Source organism: Xylocopa sonorina, chromosome 11 (genome assembly GCF_050948175.1).
Source record: "Xylocopa sonorina isolate GNS202 chromosome 11, iyXylSono1_principal, whole genome shotgun sequence".
Classification (NCBI taxonomy): domain Eukaryota; kingdom Metazoa; phylum Arthropoda; class Insecta; order Hymenoptera; family Apidae; genus Xylocopa; species Xylocopa sonorina.
This window is the reverse complement of record NC_135203.1, coordinates 7,711,208-7,726,034: the sequence shown is the minus strand read 5'-3', so window position 1 is coordinate 7,726,034 and position 14,827 is coordinate 7,711,208. Positions and strand designations below refer to the sequence as shown.

Sequence of the window (14,827 nt, the reverse complement as noted above, 5' to 3'; positions counted from 1 at the left end):
TAAGGTCGGTCGCATTTAAAATAGGAACTTTTTTTCGATCACCCGTTCGTGTTAGTTATACGATTATACTATATGTACAATATAAGACGTTCCTCGATCGGAACAGTATAACAACGTGGCATTCAAACGTGGAACCCTTTTTCTTATCCTCTCCACCGTCAAAAGGAGGAATTTTAAACCAGGGTCCAGGTTATTCTGTTGGCCTTTAATCAATTTTATACGCTTTGAATGTTCATCGTAGAAAAAGAAATCATCGGGCAAGCAAGACTAATGATTAGACCGATATTATGAGTATTTTTAAAAACGTACTACTCGTTCACTGTGCGGTAAAGTGCGCGATGAAAATTCCTCAGCGAAATATCCGAAAAGTGGTCACAGTGAATCGTCTCTGTCGGGGTAGTAGTACGCGTATACTAAAAACAGGGGATGAATGGAACACTCCGGATGAGCCACGTATATGAAAAATATATATAAACTTTCGCTAACTATTTCCTTACACGTTAGATAGGAACTAATAACACGTGCTCAAATTGCAAACGCAGAAACGAGTTTGTAAAACTGAGGGTAATAGTTATGGGGGTGGGGAAGGAAGGGTTTCAAGCGGGGCTGAGGGTGAAGGACGCGGTGAGGGCGTTGTTGATCCGCGATTTCACCGGCAGATAGACCAAAGCCGACGCGAAACGTTTCTCAGAGCTGGATTCCTCGCCAGCTTGCATCGTGTCTTGCTCTTCAATCAGGAACGGCTGCATGATGGTCTTGTCCGGGTTCGAATTCATGTCCTGCGGCATCGCGTAGCAAGCTGGCACCTTGTGCCTATTGGCAACGTCCTTTAAACTTTTGCTGAGCTCGGCGATCACGCTGTCGGTTGGGTCGCCGATCGTTTTGTGATCCTTCCTCACGTGTTTCTTAATTCTATTCAAATTGGTCGTCGCGTAACCGCACTGCGCGCACTTATAGACACCCTGAGGGGTAACCTGGACCGCTGTATCGTCCTGTCGTTGATTCCTCACCGGCTCCGGGACGCTCTGATTGGCAGTGACTTGTGAACTGTTCCCTATACGGTCCTCCTTCGCTTCGTGATCGAGTTTCTCTCTGGCCTCGTTCAGTTTCTCCGTGTCCGTAGCTAAATTATTAAGCACCGGGGGTTGAAAATGAGAGAACAGAGTGGGAAATTGGTGAGACGTGAGGAGATGTTGATGCAACATCTCCGGTTGATGAAAGCTTTGCGAGCAGATCGGACATTGAAACGATTTCTCTCCCTCGGCGTTCTCGCGGGAATTCACGTGAGACCTCTCGTGAAGGAAGAGGAACGGTAACACGGTGGTTGTGAAATTGCAATAGGAGCAACGATAGCTTTTCAACTGTTGATCCTCGGTCGACGTACCCAATAAATTGGACAGCACTTGATTCCCGATGCCAGCGTAATCGGTCGACTTCAATTGTTGCGAGATTTCGAATCCGTTGGGTATCTTTAAATTCGAACACTGTTGAGAGCTTTTCGACACCGTGCCCACCGATCTGTTCCCCGATTTTTGCGTGGTTTGATACTGTTGCTCCAATTCGCGCCATTTGTCGATACCCGCCTTACCGTGGTCGCCCATCAAGTGAGCCTTCAGCCACTTAATGCTGCGGAACCTTCTGCTGCAGATCGGGCAAACCTCCGTGAAGTGAGTGAAGTATCTGTGACTCAGATCGCCGAGTTGTTCCGGTTTCAATGCGGCGTCGTCCACGGCGGTTGCCTCATGTGTCTCCTGCTTAACCGAACTGGGCGCACTCTCGTCGACGATGCCGTGTGTGTTGTGCTTGTGCACGCGCAAGAAGTATTTACTGCACAGCTCTTTGTTACAGATGTTGCATATCACGCCGCCGATCTGGGCACCGTTCTCGATCTCGATACCGTGCATCCTTTGCATGTGTGTCTTCATGAAGTACTTATTGCACAATTCCTTGTTGCATATCTCGCAGTAGCTCGACGTGGGCGTCATCGACGTCACTTTCCTCTCTATCGGTGTCTGGCTCGTCGAACTTGAATTGGTGGTCGTCGCGGTGGTGGTAGGCGTGTGAAGCGGTGGTACGGTGTTAGAAATCGTCGGCTGATGCTCCTCGGCTACGTGTCTCCTAAGAGCGTCCTGGCTCGCGTAATCCTTGCCGCACAGGGCGCAGAACGCGGTGGTCGCGGTTAAGGGTGACTTCCCTTGCGGCGAGGACGTCGCGTCTTCGCCCACGGCACCGTGCTCCGTCACCATATGAATATGCAAAGCCGCCCTGTTCTCGCATTCTTTTCCGCACACGCTGCACGACAATCCCTTGCCAGACTTGAGACCGTTCAATTGCAACAGCATCGTCTGCAGTTTTTGAAGATCCTCCGAGATCGAATCGCTCCGTTGGTCGGTTGGCTCCAGCTCGCACTCCTGCCGCGGTGACTGTTGCTCCTCGCTCTCGTGCATCTTCCGGCAATGCGCCTGGTACAGCCCGATCGTTTGAAATCGTATGCCGCACGGTTTGCACTCGTAATCGTCTCCGGGCCGTTCGTTCGATTCGCCGCTACCGGGATTCTCCGTCACGATCAAGTTCAACGGGCTCGTCTGCACTTGGTGCCAAGTGGGCGTCGAGCCTGGATTACTTGGCGATCTCTCGTTGTCCTGAACGACGATACCGTGCCGTTTCATTTTATGCGTTCGCAGGAAGTACTTGTTACAGTACTCCTTGCAGCATATCTCGCAGAACGCCTCCGGATTTATCACGCCCAAACGGCGTAGCCGATCGGCGTTGAAACCGGCGTCTCTTGCCTGCTGAATCGATTGAGGCGACAGGTGTCTCGGCGCTGGCACGTACGTCGCGTCCTCCTGCTCCAGTCCGTATTCCTGTTTGAAAAGCGTCTCCATACCACCCAGACTGTCCCTCGAGGTGTCTCGATCGTCTTCGCTTTGCGACAAATTGATCTGTTGCTCCTGCGACTGATCCACCGACTCCGTGTGCATCTTTTGCTTGTGCTTACGCATGGATTCCTCGTTCTTGAACCGTTTCTGACACAGATCACAGGCCACGGCTGGGGTAGGTGGTGTCGCGGGTGGTTCCAGTTTAACCATGCTGGCAGGAAAGCTGCCAGGGAACAGAGGCCCGGGAACGTTATTGTCCATGACGCTAGGTCCCGGTGAATCGACGTAGATCCCATGCTTGTTCGCTTTGTGCGTCTTGAGGAAATACTTGTTACAGAACTCTTTGTTGCACAGATCGCAGTACGCGTCCGGATTGAAGATCCTCATCGGCGTTGGCCCTAAGGAGGGTCTTGGGATAGGGCTGGTATCCGTCAGAGGGAACGCGGGCATAGGCATGTACTGCGCCAACGCGGTAGGAAAGCCGGAAAGCACATGCAAGTGGTTGGGTAACGCGGGAATTTGGCTCGCCGGACCCGGCCACGACGACTCCTCGTTCTGCGTTTGCATTTGCGCGTGCGATTGCACGTGTTGCCCGGCGGCCAACCAGTTTATCGCGAAGTTCTTCACGCTAAGCAAATTAACGGGATTCTCGGATTGGTCCAGTTGCTGAGACGGTTCCTCTTTGATCACCGCGCCCGGTGAACCGCTTCGACTTTGTCGCGACGCTTGATTCGCGGAACCGTGCTCGTTATCGAGGTGTACGTCCAGCGTTTCTTTGCTATCGAAAAACTGACTACAATACTGGCAGCGGAATTCGTTATTCAGGTTCTCGTCCCTTATCGACGACTGACTCGGTATGGGTGATTGCGACGACAGCTTACCTTCGCTGTCCACGTCCTCGTCCTCGTCCTCGTTCGATTCCTCGTGCAGGCCGCTCATCAAACTGGAGGAGAATCTGACGGGCGTTGTTTGTTTTCGCCTCTTCTTCGGCCCCGTCGAATCCGTGTCGAAACGAAGACGTTTCCTGGCGTCGCGTTCCCCGCAACTCGATCCGTCGCTGTCCAATTCCGTCAACTCCGGTATCGTCGTCTCGTGCGCCATCGTCGAGGACATGTTGCTTGGACGTGACGGAGTCCTCGGACCCGTGTCGCCTCGGACCCGATCACTCGACTCTCTGTCGAACAGAAATTGTTTTTTGCACTCGCATTTGCATCTCTGCGAAGTTATCGAACTTTCACGACGTTTTGTTTCAGTAACAAAGTGAGACCGTATAATATTTTACTTTTGCTAACGAAGATGATCGGATCGATTCATCCTGAAATTTCATCCGTGCTTTTGGTCTTCTCTATGGATCGGTACGCGCGTGCATTGTTTCCGTATATATCATCGGGACTAGAGCGATATACGGCTGAGAATAGAGTTGCCTAACAAGCAGCGAAGAAAGAAGTATACACACAAGTTGACGGGCTTTGCCTCGACGAGACACCCTACGCGAATGGACACGGTCAGAAAAGGGAGACGTTTGGGGAACCTACTATATGACTCATATATACGCCCATACTTTGGGGCTGAATTCGGAGGATAGTACGAATATGCATTTCAGAAGCTCGGTAATTACTAATTGAAGTTGACAGACCCGTGCCTCCTGTCACGAAATAATGGCCAGGTCATTGAACCGTGCCAGCTTCTGCTAGTGGTAGTGCACGCTACGAGGGACAATATCGAAGTCGGATTAATCGAACGTAATGAGAACGGGGCGATGGAATTATGATAAAGAAATTAATGAAATCACCATTTGAAAGTTGCTTACCAGTAAACGAAGTGATCCTCGAAAGGAATTGAAATCAGCCTTGGAACATTTTCTCTTGAAGACGATCCAGTGAACCTTGTCGTATGCGAATCAGTGGCACCGAAACGTCGCAATCCCGTTGAACGTCACGTGGAAGTTTATCGCGCATTTTCACGAAAGAGATCGCACATAAACACCAAGTTTTTTCTCGAAACCACACGTAACCGCACGACCGTAACAGGAAGAATCGTTTCACCTTTCTTTCCTTTAAAGACGTCAAAAGCGTTGGGAAGGCGTCATTGGCACGTGGCATCGGGGAGGGTAGGAAAACCGAGGGGCCACCTTGGGATGGTGCTGGTCAAACGAGCCTCCGAAAGAACGAGCCACTCGATATAAATTTTACGATTTCCACGGACCGTCTCGATCGAACGAGGGGACAGTGGAAGAGCATTTTTACTCGAGGATATTCTTTCGACCGTGCTAAAACTCGACGAAGGGATCAAATTCAAGTGAAGTCGCAGGATGGGCAAACGAAGGAAACAAGGTGGACTCTTGAAAGCACCGAGAAGGGAACAGCCACGTTTGGATGCCCTCGGCCGAATTTAAAGATCTTCAAAAGGTGCTAATCTATGGTCCTCGCACGCTAACGCCCATGTGAACTCTCCCAGGTTACTGTTAGGTGCAGACACGGTGCCCCATGAAGGGCCTGTCACGTCGTTTTTGTCCCTACCACCTTTGGATAGTCACCACACAAATATCCCCCACCACTCTAACGATACATCGTTCGCTAGATTCCCCGAACAGATGATTTTCGAAACGATTCGATCGATCTGGCCGCGATTTATGGATTAAGGGCCAATCATCCTCGATTTATATGTTTCTTATCGAAATTGCAAATGCAGGGTGAATAATTGCGGGTGGAGCAATTGATATTTTTGCATTGTTAAAATGTTTACTTCGATAATTAATCGTATCAATGTTCATTTGTTATCAAAAATATGAGCTTAACGACTGGTTATCGCAAAAGCCACCCTGTAATGCATACATCGAAGTTTCGAGCCTGCGACAAGGACGCAGGATCATTATTCGAAATTTGGATGGCCTGTCAGCCTACGGAAATTGGATTACGTGGGGGTTGGAAAATGGCCCGGGACAGAGGGGTGGAGGGTTGCGATGCAAAACCCGCATTTCTGCGCAACATTTGAGGGATTTTCGAAAAATACGCGTAAATACGCCCGTATGGTACGCTTGTGTGTCCTCGTATATTGTGGAACGGGCTTTGCACCGTTTCTAGCCAAAATTGGATGAATGACAGCGAATGAACGAATGGAAGGGGAATCGAGGGGTATTTCATCGTTCTCGAAAGGGTGTCGAGAAAAACATGTTGTTAGACTGTAGAGAGCACCGTGGCGGCGAGGGGGTAGGAGGAGAGAAGGAAATAACTATCGAGCTTTTGATGCGAAGGGATACCCAGTGAAAGAGGTATTATCGTGCGATGCACGTATATTGCATATGCCTTTTCTTTGCACCCTTAAATTGTTTCGCGGCGCTTGTCGCGTGGGCGTATCGCGTCCCCGTAAATAGCGTTTCAACTTGACAAAATAACGATGCTGCAACAACATATGCCGCGTGTAGCATACGCGGATGCCTGGCGGTCGCAGCTGGCTGTTTATAGAGTCGTGAAACAATGGCACGATAAATTATGCGTTTTCAGTGGGGGCTCGGCACGGTAATTAATATTAAATGCAGAGAATCGATATGATTCAACGAAACAGCTTGTACCAGATTGTTCGTCAGGATATTCAATACGTGCTCGCGTTTTATATCTGTTCCATCGTCTTTGGCTCGCAGCTCGCTTTCCGCTCGTGCGGAATATCTACTTGTTTAATTTGGTTTAAATCACTGGGACGATCGATTGTAAAATCCGCGCAAGATAACACCGCTCACCCGACGCTTACTGAAACGCGCCCAAATAACGATGGGAAGCGGAATTTCTGGAATCGATAACAGGACGGGGGAAGTAAATTATGGAAGTTCCGTGCCGGGCCGTTCGATCATCTTGGTTCTCGAAGTCGGAAAGAAAAGCTCGCGAACTTTTTGCGCCGGTTCCTCGCGTGCGTGTGCCCGTTCTAGGAGTAATGTGCGTGTGCGCGCGTGAGTGCGTTTATATGTGATTTCAGTAGAGGCCTATTGATCGAGCAGCGAACTTCACTGGTCCGCACACGCGCATAAGTCTGCCCGTAAACAAGACAAATATCATCGCGCCAGTACTGAAAATCTATCCACCCACCCGTCCACCCCTCTTTTCTTTAAACGTCCAACGCGAATCGTCGAGGCCTCTTCGACCTTCTCCATCACGATCGACGCCACTGCAATTGCAACATGCTGACATCTAGACGAACTGATTGTGAAAATTTCCGCTTTTAAAATAGAAAAGAAAAAGGAGACGAACTCGAAGAGATATTCACTGGTTCCACCGCGTACGCTGTCGATCTTGTACTTCGATTCGAATCTTCAACATTTATCTATTTTATAAAAATATATGATAAAAATAGCTTCAGGTTTTTTGCAAGACCGATTCTGAACATATTTTAGCATATTTTAAACTAGGTACACGTCAGAATGGATGACTAATCATACTTTTATTCGTGGTATCTTATACAATCAGGCTGGTAAGAGTTTCCTAGAGAAGGATTAAGCTGGTTCATGCGGCCGACATACATAAACTGAGTGACGCGTTATGTTCCTACCTTAAATAACTATGGTAAAAGGTGCGATTCATATAAAGGTGGGGATCGCGAAAAGTTGGATCTGCGCAATGCGTGTCGTCAGATGAACCACGTGGAGTATTCGCATGCAAAAGACGTCGGCGGATATCGGACGGCCTCGTAGTCTTCCTTGAATAGGCAACGGTGCAGGATCGCTTCGAAAAATTTCATATCCGAATAGCACTGGTTTCTCGTTACTCATCGTTAATCTCAGTGAATCAATCCGTAAATTGCAGTATTGGTATTTTCGAGTTACTCAATAGGGGGATAAATTAATCGCAAGATTGCGGAGGTCGAGCGTAAGAATGTGGACGAATGACTGCGTATGTACATTGTTCTATCGAGGAAACGTATTTTTTCCTCGCGAGACTATCGGTCTGGTAATGAAAAGAATATTCTTTGCCTATCAGCTAATAAAGTTTTAATGAACGATCGTATTTCCAACGTAAGCCGATCAATCTGAACAAGAGGTGTCCCGTAATTATGGCGCGATAAAAGATGTGCCCGATTATAATTGGGTTTATGACGTCTTAAGTTCAACACTCACCGTAATCAGTAGCGACTTGGCCACGTGAAGGAATCCGAAATATTCGCTATTGGCTGGCTCCTGGTCATTATCCATTTGATTACTGTCACGATGAGATGATGAATCGTTTTCATTGAATGAGGCACGAGCTCGCGGCTGATAACGACGCCGATAACGACGATAGTATCACTTTATTCACTGCGCACTGAAACACGAGAGAAACATTGGGAAACGTGTGAAACTTCGTCTCGTGTATAGAACTCGAAGAATTGAGATTTTGCAAAATGCGGAGGGGAGGGAAACGACAGCGAGGAATTACGGAAAAAGACGAGCGTCTACGGGGCTCTCTACTACTTACTATTGTTTTGGCCATCGTGCCACGATGGCGGCCATACTTGATATGAGAAAGTATCCCCCACATTGTCCACGGCCATCTACTAATTCCCCCATACACCCCCGCGCTGATTCAACCCCCCCATCCCCGCTACCGCTACCATACCCTCGCTTCTAGTCCCCCCAACGAACTCACCCCTTACTCCATGCCACCCTCTTTCAAAGTCAGGGACGACGTCTTGCTAGCTTTTCTTCGTTCTTTACGTATCCCTCGAATCTTAATTTTTTTACTCTCGCGAACTTTAAGCTCGTTCTCGTCAAATCGACACATTTCATCGACCTTCTTTCTACATCGTCGACGTCTTTAATCTCGTCACTTTTCGAGCGCGAAAACAACGTTAAAACTACGGCCACGATCTCGTAGTTCGTTCTCTTTGGAAATTCGGAACGCGATCGAAATGAATCGGGAACATTGCGATTTCACTATCGGTCAGAACGGAATGTAAGTGTTAGCGAGAGGTACGGAGGAAAGAGAAGGGGGTGCTCGTGGGATAGTAGCCGTCACTGAGAAAGTCTTTCTTCGTTAAGGCACTTCCTCCTCTCTCGGACTCACGCACCTGCACACACGTGCGTTAAAAAAGGCGGGTGTACACACAGCCGCGAACACCCACACGCACAGAGCCGCCGTGTCTCTAAGCTATCACCGTCCTCCTCGCGACTCAGCACGAGCAGTCTTTTACCCCAGTTCACAGTCCTTCGTATAGCCCTAAGGTAGGCCTGGTGAGGGTAAAGGGTCTGAAAGAGAAGGGAGACGGAAGGGGCGGAAGAGGGAAGAAGGCGAAGCGGAAAGAGAAAGTGAAGGAAAGAGGGAACGAGCGGGCAGAGGAGGGTAGCGTGGGGTGGCATTTTTACTGGTCACTCGGAATTCGGTTCCCCCACCACGTGGAATCAGATGACTCTCCCTTCGTCCCCCCTGAACTTTCCATCTGCCTCGACCCTGTGTCAACCCCACTTCAAGCTCTAACCCAGCGACTACCCTCGCGCAGCAAATTAGTTTAGCCTCACGGACAAGTCCGGACTGGTGCGAGCCTCCTCTTAGGAGTTTCCTTCCATTCCACGGGAAATGACGCGCAGAATCTCTCGCGAGATACACTCTCGCACCTACACGAAGGGGGATATTTTTTCGAAAAGTACTCGGGGGAGCCGGTGCGATGACGAGGCGAGGCTTTCACCACCCTTTCCACGCCGCCCGTTCCGATACTCCTTTGCTTGATTTCCTAGCCGGGGATCGCGTTTCCTTTTTCCTCGCAACAGGAATAGGACTTGCTCGCTGCTAGGTTTTACTTACAACCGTTCTCTCGCGCGGGGAAAAAGAAGCGATATTAATCATTTATGCGCGTTACGCTAACGCCGCTTCCGACGTTGAAATCGTTTCGATGAAGTCATCAGATACAGGGTTCAACAAGTGCAACACTTGTATGATAATCCATTCCACGCTATCCAAGCTAGAAAATTACCATACCGCGCCCGGGCGTGTAAATAATTTATAGGAACAACTCGGATTCGTCGCGAAGCACGAACGTTCACACGTGTATCGCGTTCGATGACGCCGCGATCCTTCTCCGTCGCAGTGAAATTATTCCAGCCGGGCACGACTCGACTTCCGGTCCTCTCTTGGTGCCGTTTCGTTCGCAGCTTAATCGCACCGCCCCGCCACCCGTAACGGCGCGTGTCTCGTTCCAAACCCACCTGCCTCGCGAAATGCTTTCTTTCGTTGCCGATCAAAAATCGACGGGATAGCCGGGATCGTGCATAATTTAAAGGATAAATTAGAACGGCTGGCAAGTACCGTCCAAGCGTACGTTAGGGCGTTCCGGTTTGCGGTCGCACGCTCGTCACGCGATTTCGGTGCGGCTACTGATAATGATAATGAAGTTACACCGTAACACCGTATTCGGTGTGGCAAATTAATGATATTACAGGAGGAACTCCGCGAGTACGTAGACCAATAATTTCGGATCGCATGATGCATTTCAATTGACGGTACGCGGCTGCTTCTGCCGGTGCTCGCTTTCCCATCCCTTTCCCTGCGACGTGCTATTTGTTCTTCCTACTTACGGTTGTTACAGTGCGTTACACCGGCAATCGTATCGTTGTTACTCGTAACGATGAGACGGGAGACTCTCTGTAAAATTCCCGAGCATCGAAAGCAAACTGCCACTCATTCGTACCGTATACGGTCTGGATTTGGAAAGAGAATTGGCTTTTTGTTCGACACACTCCGCTCTCCGTAAGTTTGTACAGTGAAAATGAACCGTCAGATACGTTTCTCGAGCACGCGTCCGATCGTACTTCAGTCCGCTTCCCTTTCAACATTTTTTTCGTGCCTTCCTTTTGAATAATCGAATCACGGACGGAAAAAAGGTGGTGAAAAAAGCGGGCGAGTAGCCGTGCTACAGGGACCAATGGCGACGCATGGATAGCCACGGATCCGACGATTCAATAATGGGCGGCTTTTTTTCTTAGCAGGATCGCGTGGACGTGTGCAAGTTGCACGGTGTGGTAGTGGAAAGAGGAACATATAAAATTTCAGTAAAACGGGTATCTCTGAGTGTGATGTACATACGTTTCGTTTGCCATGAACGATACCGCCAGATCCGTGGTTAAATGTTCATTTTTAGCTCGTGTATGTTTCAACAATGATATTTATTTTTAAATAAACTGCCGTTTTGAGGCATCCACAATTATTTCTAGATAACGCAAACGGGAAACGTTTTAAAATATTGCGAGAGATAACGCGGTCTGTTCAATGATCTTGGTATACGCAATGTATATTTATTGCGGCTGATACGTGCGCAAATGTTTCGCTATAAATTATGTGCATCTTTAACATGATAATTTTCAAACGTATTCCACGAGGATTTTGTTATACGTTGGCCCAGTTTTGTAAATAACGATACGATTTCACGCGCAGATGCCGGGGAAATGCGTAACCATAAACAGCCGGGCATGGAAAAAGTCCCTCAAAAAAATTTGCTTTTCTTAGTACGGATGTAATAAAAGGCAAACGTTCGGCATCGTGAAATATAATCACCAAAGCGTCCCGGATCAATTCGGCATTATTAGCTCGAGCCAAAAGAGGGTCGTCCATTACTGGACAGCTGGACAATAGTGGTCTTATATTCGATTTTTTTGTTCTCTATCCCTGGACAGGGTATAGGTACGCTATGCAGGTAATTTCGTGCACGTGATGTGTATTTTGCAGATGTACTATGCAAAATATATCGTAACTAATTTTGAGAGAATTTGAAAAGTATTTACTTTAGTGAAATTGATCCTGGAATCGATGATTATTCAGTTTTCAGTTAAATTTGTTTCGAAGGCATAAACTTATTATTTTTCCATTACTTGTTTCGAAAAGTTAAATTGAAGATAAATTAGTGTAACAATTTTTCTCGGCGCTAAAAAACTTTTTAAAATAACCGAGCGTTTTACGCGAGTGGGTTATGTGATATTACTTTATAATTTTTTTAATAACAGTAAATGATTTTTTAAATGAGTTTTGATGTGTTTGACAATTTATAAGGTGTATAAATACTATAGTGGAGATACAGTATCATTGCAATTCTTTTATTTTGCTAATTAAATGCGTCATGGAATATCTATTACAATTTTCGTGTCACTTTTATCATTATCGATTCGAAATGAAGTGATACTAGAGAAGTACAAAATAAGCCTTATCATCGATAAGGTATAGAATGGATCATTCACCCTCACGAGATTTACACCCTATGCTCTGAAATACCGATCGTGCGAAAGAACTGTGCCCTCTATGATTTAGAGCGGAGAATTCTGAAATACATTTGATATATTTATAAATTTTTCTACGAATAGTGTAATTCTCAGAAAAGTAAATTCCAAGGAGAAACTAGCTTTGTATTTTATTTTGAACAGGATAACGATGCCAGTGGAACATAGTGGTGAACTAGAAGGTCGGCGTCCCGTGGTTTGTGCGGGTCGCGCGGAGAGCGAAGCTAGGTCAGTTAGTGTGAGTCGTCCTCTCGTGCCAATCAGACGTATTGCTGTTGCTGAGGTAAGTTCACAAGCTTGCTTATCGACTATATATTTCATTCTTATATTTCATTGTTGTTTAACTATAATATTCACACTTAATAAATTAATGTTGCGAATCACTATGATGGAGCTTAGAAGTCAAAGGTGTACCGGTGTCTGAACATTTTCGTTGCTCAACTTGTATCGTGTATCAGTATGGTAGGAAACGTTTGTAGATACAATTGAATTTAACTTCTGCTGATTAAGTTCTTCCCTCTCTTGCTGATGATGATTATTTAAATAATAAATATTGAAATAAATGTGTCCAGTCGTAAAAGTAAATTTGTAAAATGTACAAATACGTTCAGTGAAACATTTCGAGTGTTGACAAAGAATAAAGTTCTACCTCTCTTACTTTTTATCGAACAGTGTACATTTGGAAAATTTACTATTACAGACAAATGCAGCATTTTTCTGAATCGAAATGATCGGATTCACCCACTCCTTATACGTTTCCGTAAAAAGTTCCTCGATCAGAAAAATTCATTCCCTGAAGTGCAACGAAATGTATGCCCAGTCGCGTTGTTTGCAATCGTTGAAGTATTCTTTGGAATCGAAACGGAAACCCTTCGGGGTAAAAGTAAGTGCAATCTCCGCGTTTGTTCTTGTCGTGGATAGGACCATAAATCAGTCAAGAAGCATGGTATCGGTAGATCTGTTGCGCGAAAGGGTTGAAAGACAATGAATCTCCCTAGGACAAGGGTAGCGTTACTTGATCCAGTTACTAGCGGTGTTCCTTGAATGATCAAGGGGTTAGCATCGTCACGTACACGGTGCAGAGCGATGATGCCTTTTGTGACGAGGGTGGCAAAGGACAAAAAAAAAGCGCTCGAGCGTGCTTTCATGGGCGCACTAAAATATTCATTGTCTGAAAATGGGCGTTTGTTAGAGTGTGTATAGTCGCTCTGTGCCTCAAGTGGCGAGAGGTCTGAAATACGCTGCGGCCGAGTAGGTGTGGAGGCGTTCTTATTATATCTCAAGGCACGAATCCACCCTAGACTAGGGTTCACAACCCCACAGAAATTCAATATCTTGTTACGCGGACGCGTAATGGGCGTTCTTTCGATCGGTCGGATGATGTCCACGACCAATTCAAAGTCAAGTACCTACGACCGAGCCTCACGATCGCAGAAAGCTAGCCTTGCGACATTTTCCTTTTTCTCGATTCGCGGCTATTCGTACCACCGCTGGAATACTTTTTTAATGATAACGTCGTTCAATAGCGCGCTCGTAGTTGTCTATTATTATTAGAGAGGATGGCGCGAAATTCGTTCGCGCAGGGCGATAATTAGAATCGTTCGGGGTAGGAGTTCTTTTAATTGTGTTCACTGAAATGCGGGCACTGTGCGCAATCGGAATACGATACAGCGTTCGTTCGCGCGCTTCCTATCGACGTAGCAATATTATCAGTGCAGCAGAATTAAGCTGCCTCTGAATGAATTATTCTTCCGTCTGGTAATAGGTCCACGTTACATTCCGCTGGGATTTTATCGAGACGTTTCAATAATCCATGCACTGACGAATCTGCAATTTATTTTCTCCGATACTTATGTTCCTTCGTATGCAGAGAGATATTAACGAAATGGACTGAATCCTGGAATTATTTAATTCGCCGCGTTACGTCCGACTTAGTCACAGCCACGCTTTATACGGGAGTTCCGAAATTATGGAGCTAGTAAGCGGGAAGGACGAGAATACAGAGCAAGATAAGAGCACAGCGGATATAAAGTAACTAAGTTACTCTCAGCGGAGCTAGTTGGAAATTTCCAAATAGCCACGCCAAAAATTTTAAGTTTTCGTGGTAGCCGAATACCCGGTGACGCTGCACGCCCGACTATAATCTCGACACTGGTACAGCAGAGCTTACAAATGCCCGAGGGTGGCGCGAGGGTAGGGCCGAAAAGGGTCGTGTCTGATACGACGTGGCGACAAGGCTTCCTCACGATGAAGCACGTTGTTTCCTCCGAAGAATATGGATTTTATGCATGAATAAAGAGAGGACGAGTTGATGCACCCCTTCGTCCCAACAATTTCCCCCGCCCGTCTGTCTTCGGTCGACTAATTCAGGTACATTGCGCCACTGTCACCACCACTGCCGCCATCGGCACAGGTGGCCAACGATGATGCTGCGTCGCAGCATCTGCACCTGCGAATTTGCATGCACGAGCACGACAATCCGCGTGTTTGCTCGTTTCGCATATTCGATGTAGACCGTGTCAACGCTGCTCTCGCAAACATTTTTTATTCCGTTCCCGTGTGTACATCTTAAGAGGAGGGCTTTTTTTCCACCCGAAATCCTGCCAGAGGTTGCATAATTTTCCGAGAGTCTCATCGAGACTCCGATGCGACATTTTGAGATCCATCTTTTGCATTCTGCGTGTACACGTGCATTTTAATTCCCGAAGGATCGCGTTCTTCG

The 14,827-nt window shown here is 47.1% G+C and overlaps 1 protein-coding gene across 1 annotated transcript; it reads right to left on the bottom strand.

Moving 5' to 3' along the window:
* Positions 1–525: 525 nt before the first annotated feature.
* LOC143428992 (uncharacterized) lies at positions 526–8,178 on the bottom strand. The gene is made up of 2 exons (XM_076904330.1): positions 7,984–8,178; positions 526–4,053 (listed from the first exon to the last, which is right to left on the bottom strand). The coding sequence occupies exon 2, from the start codon at positions 3,990–3,992 to the stop codon at positions 597–599; it is 3,396 nt and encodes a 1,131-aa protein (XP_076760445.1). The 5' UTR covers positions 3,993–4,053; positions 7,984–8,178; the 3' UTR covers positions 526–596.
* Between the last annotated feature and the right edge of the window lie 6,649 nt (positions 8,179–14,827).

Excerpts from the sequence above, each read along its gene's own strand:
- LOC143428992 (XM_076904330.1), bottom strand. The coding sequence starts at position 3,992 with ATGTCCTCGACGATGGCGCACGAGACGACGATACCGGAGTTGACGGAA.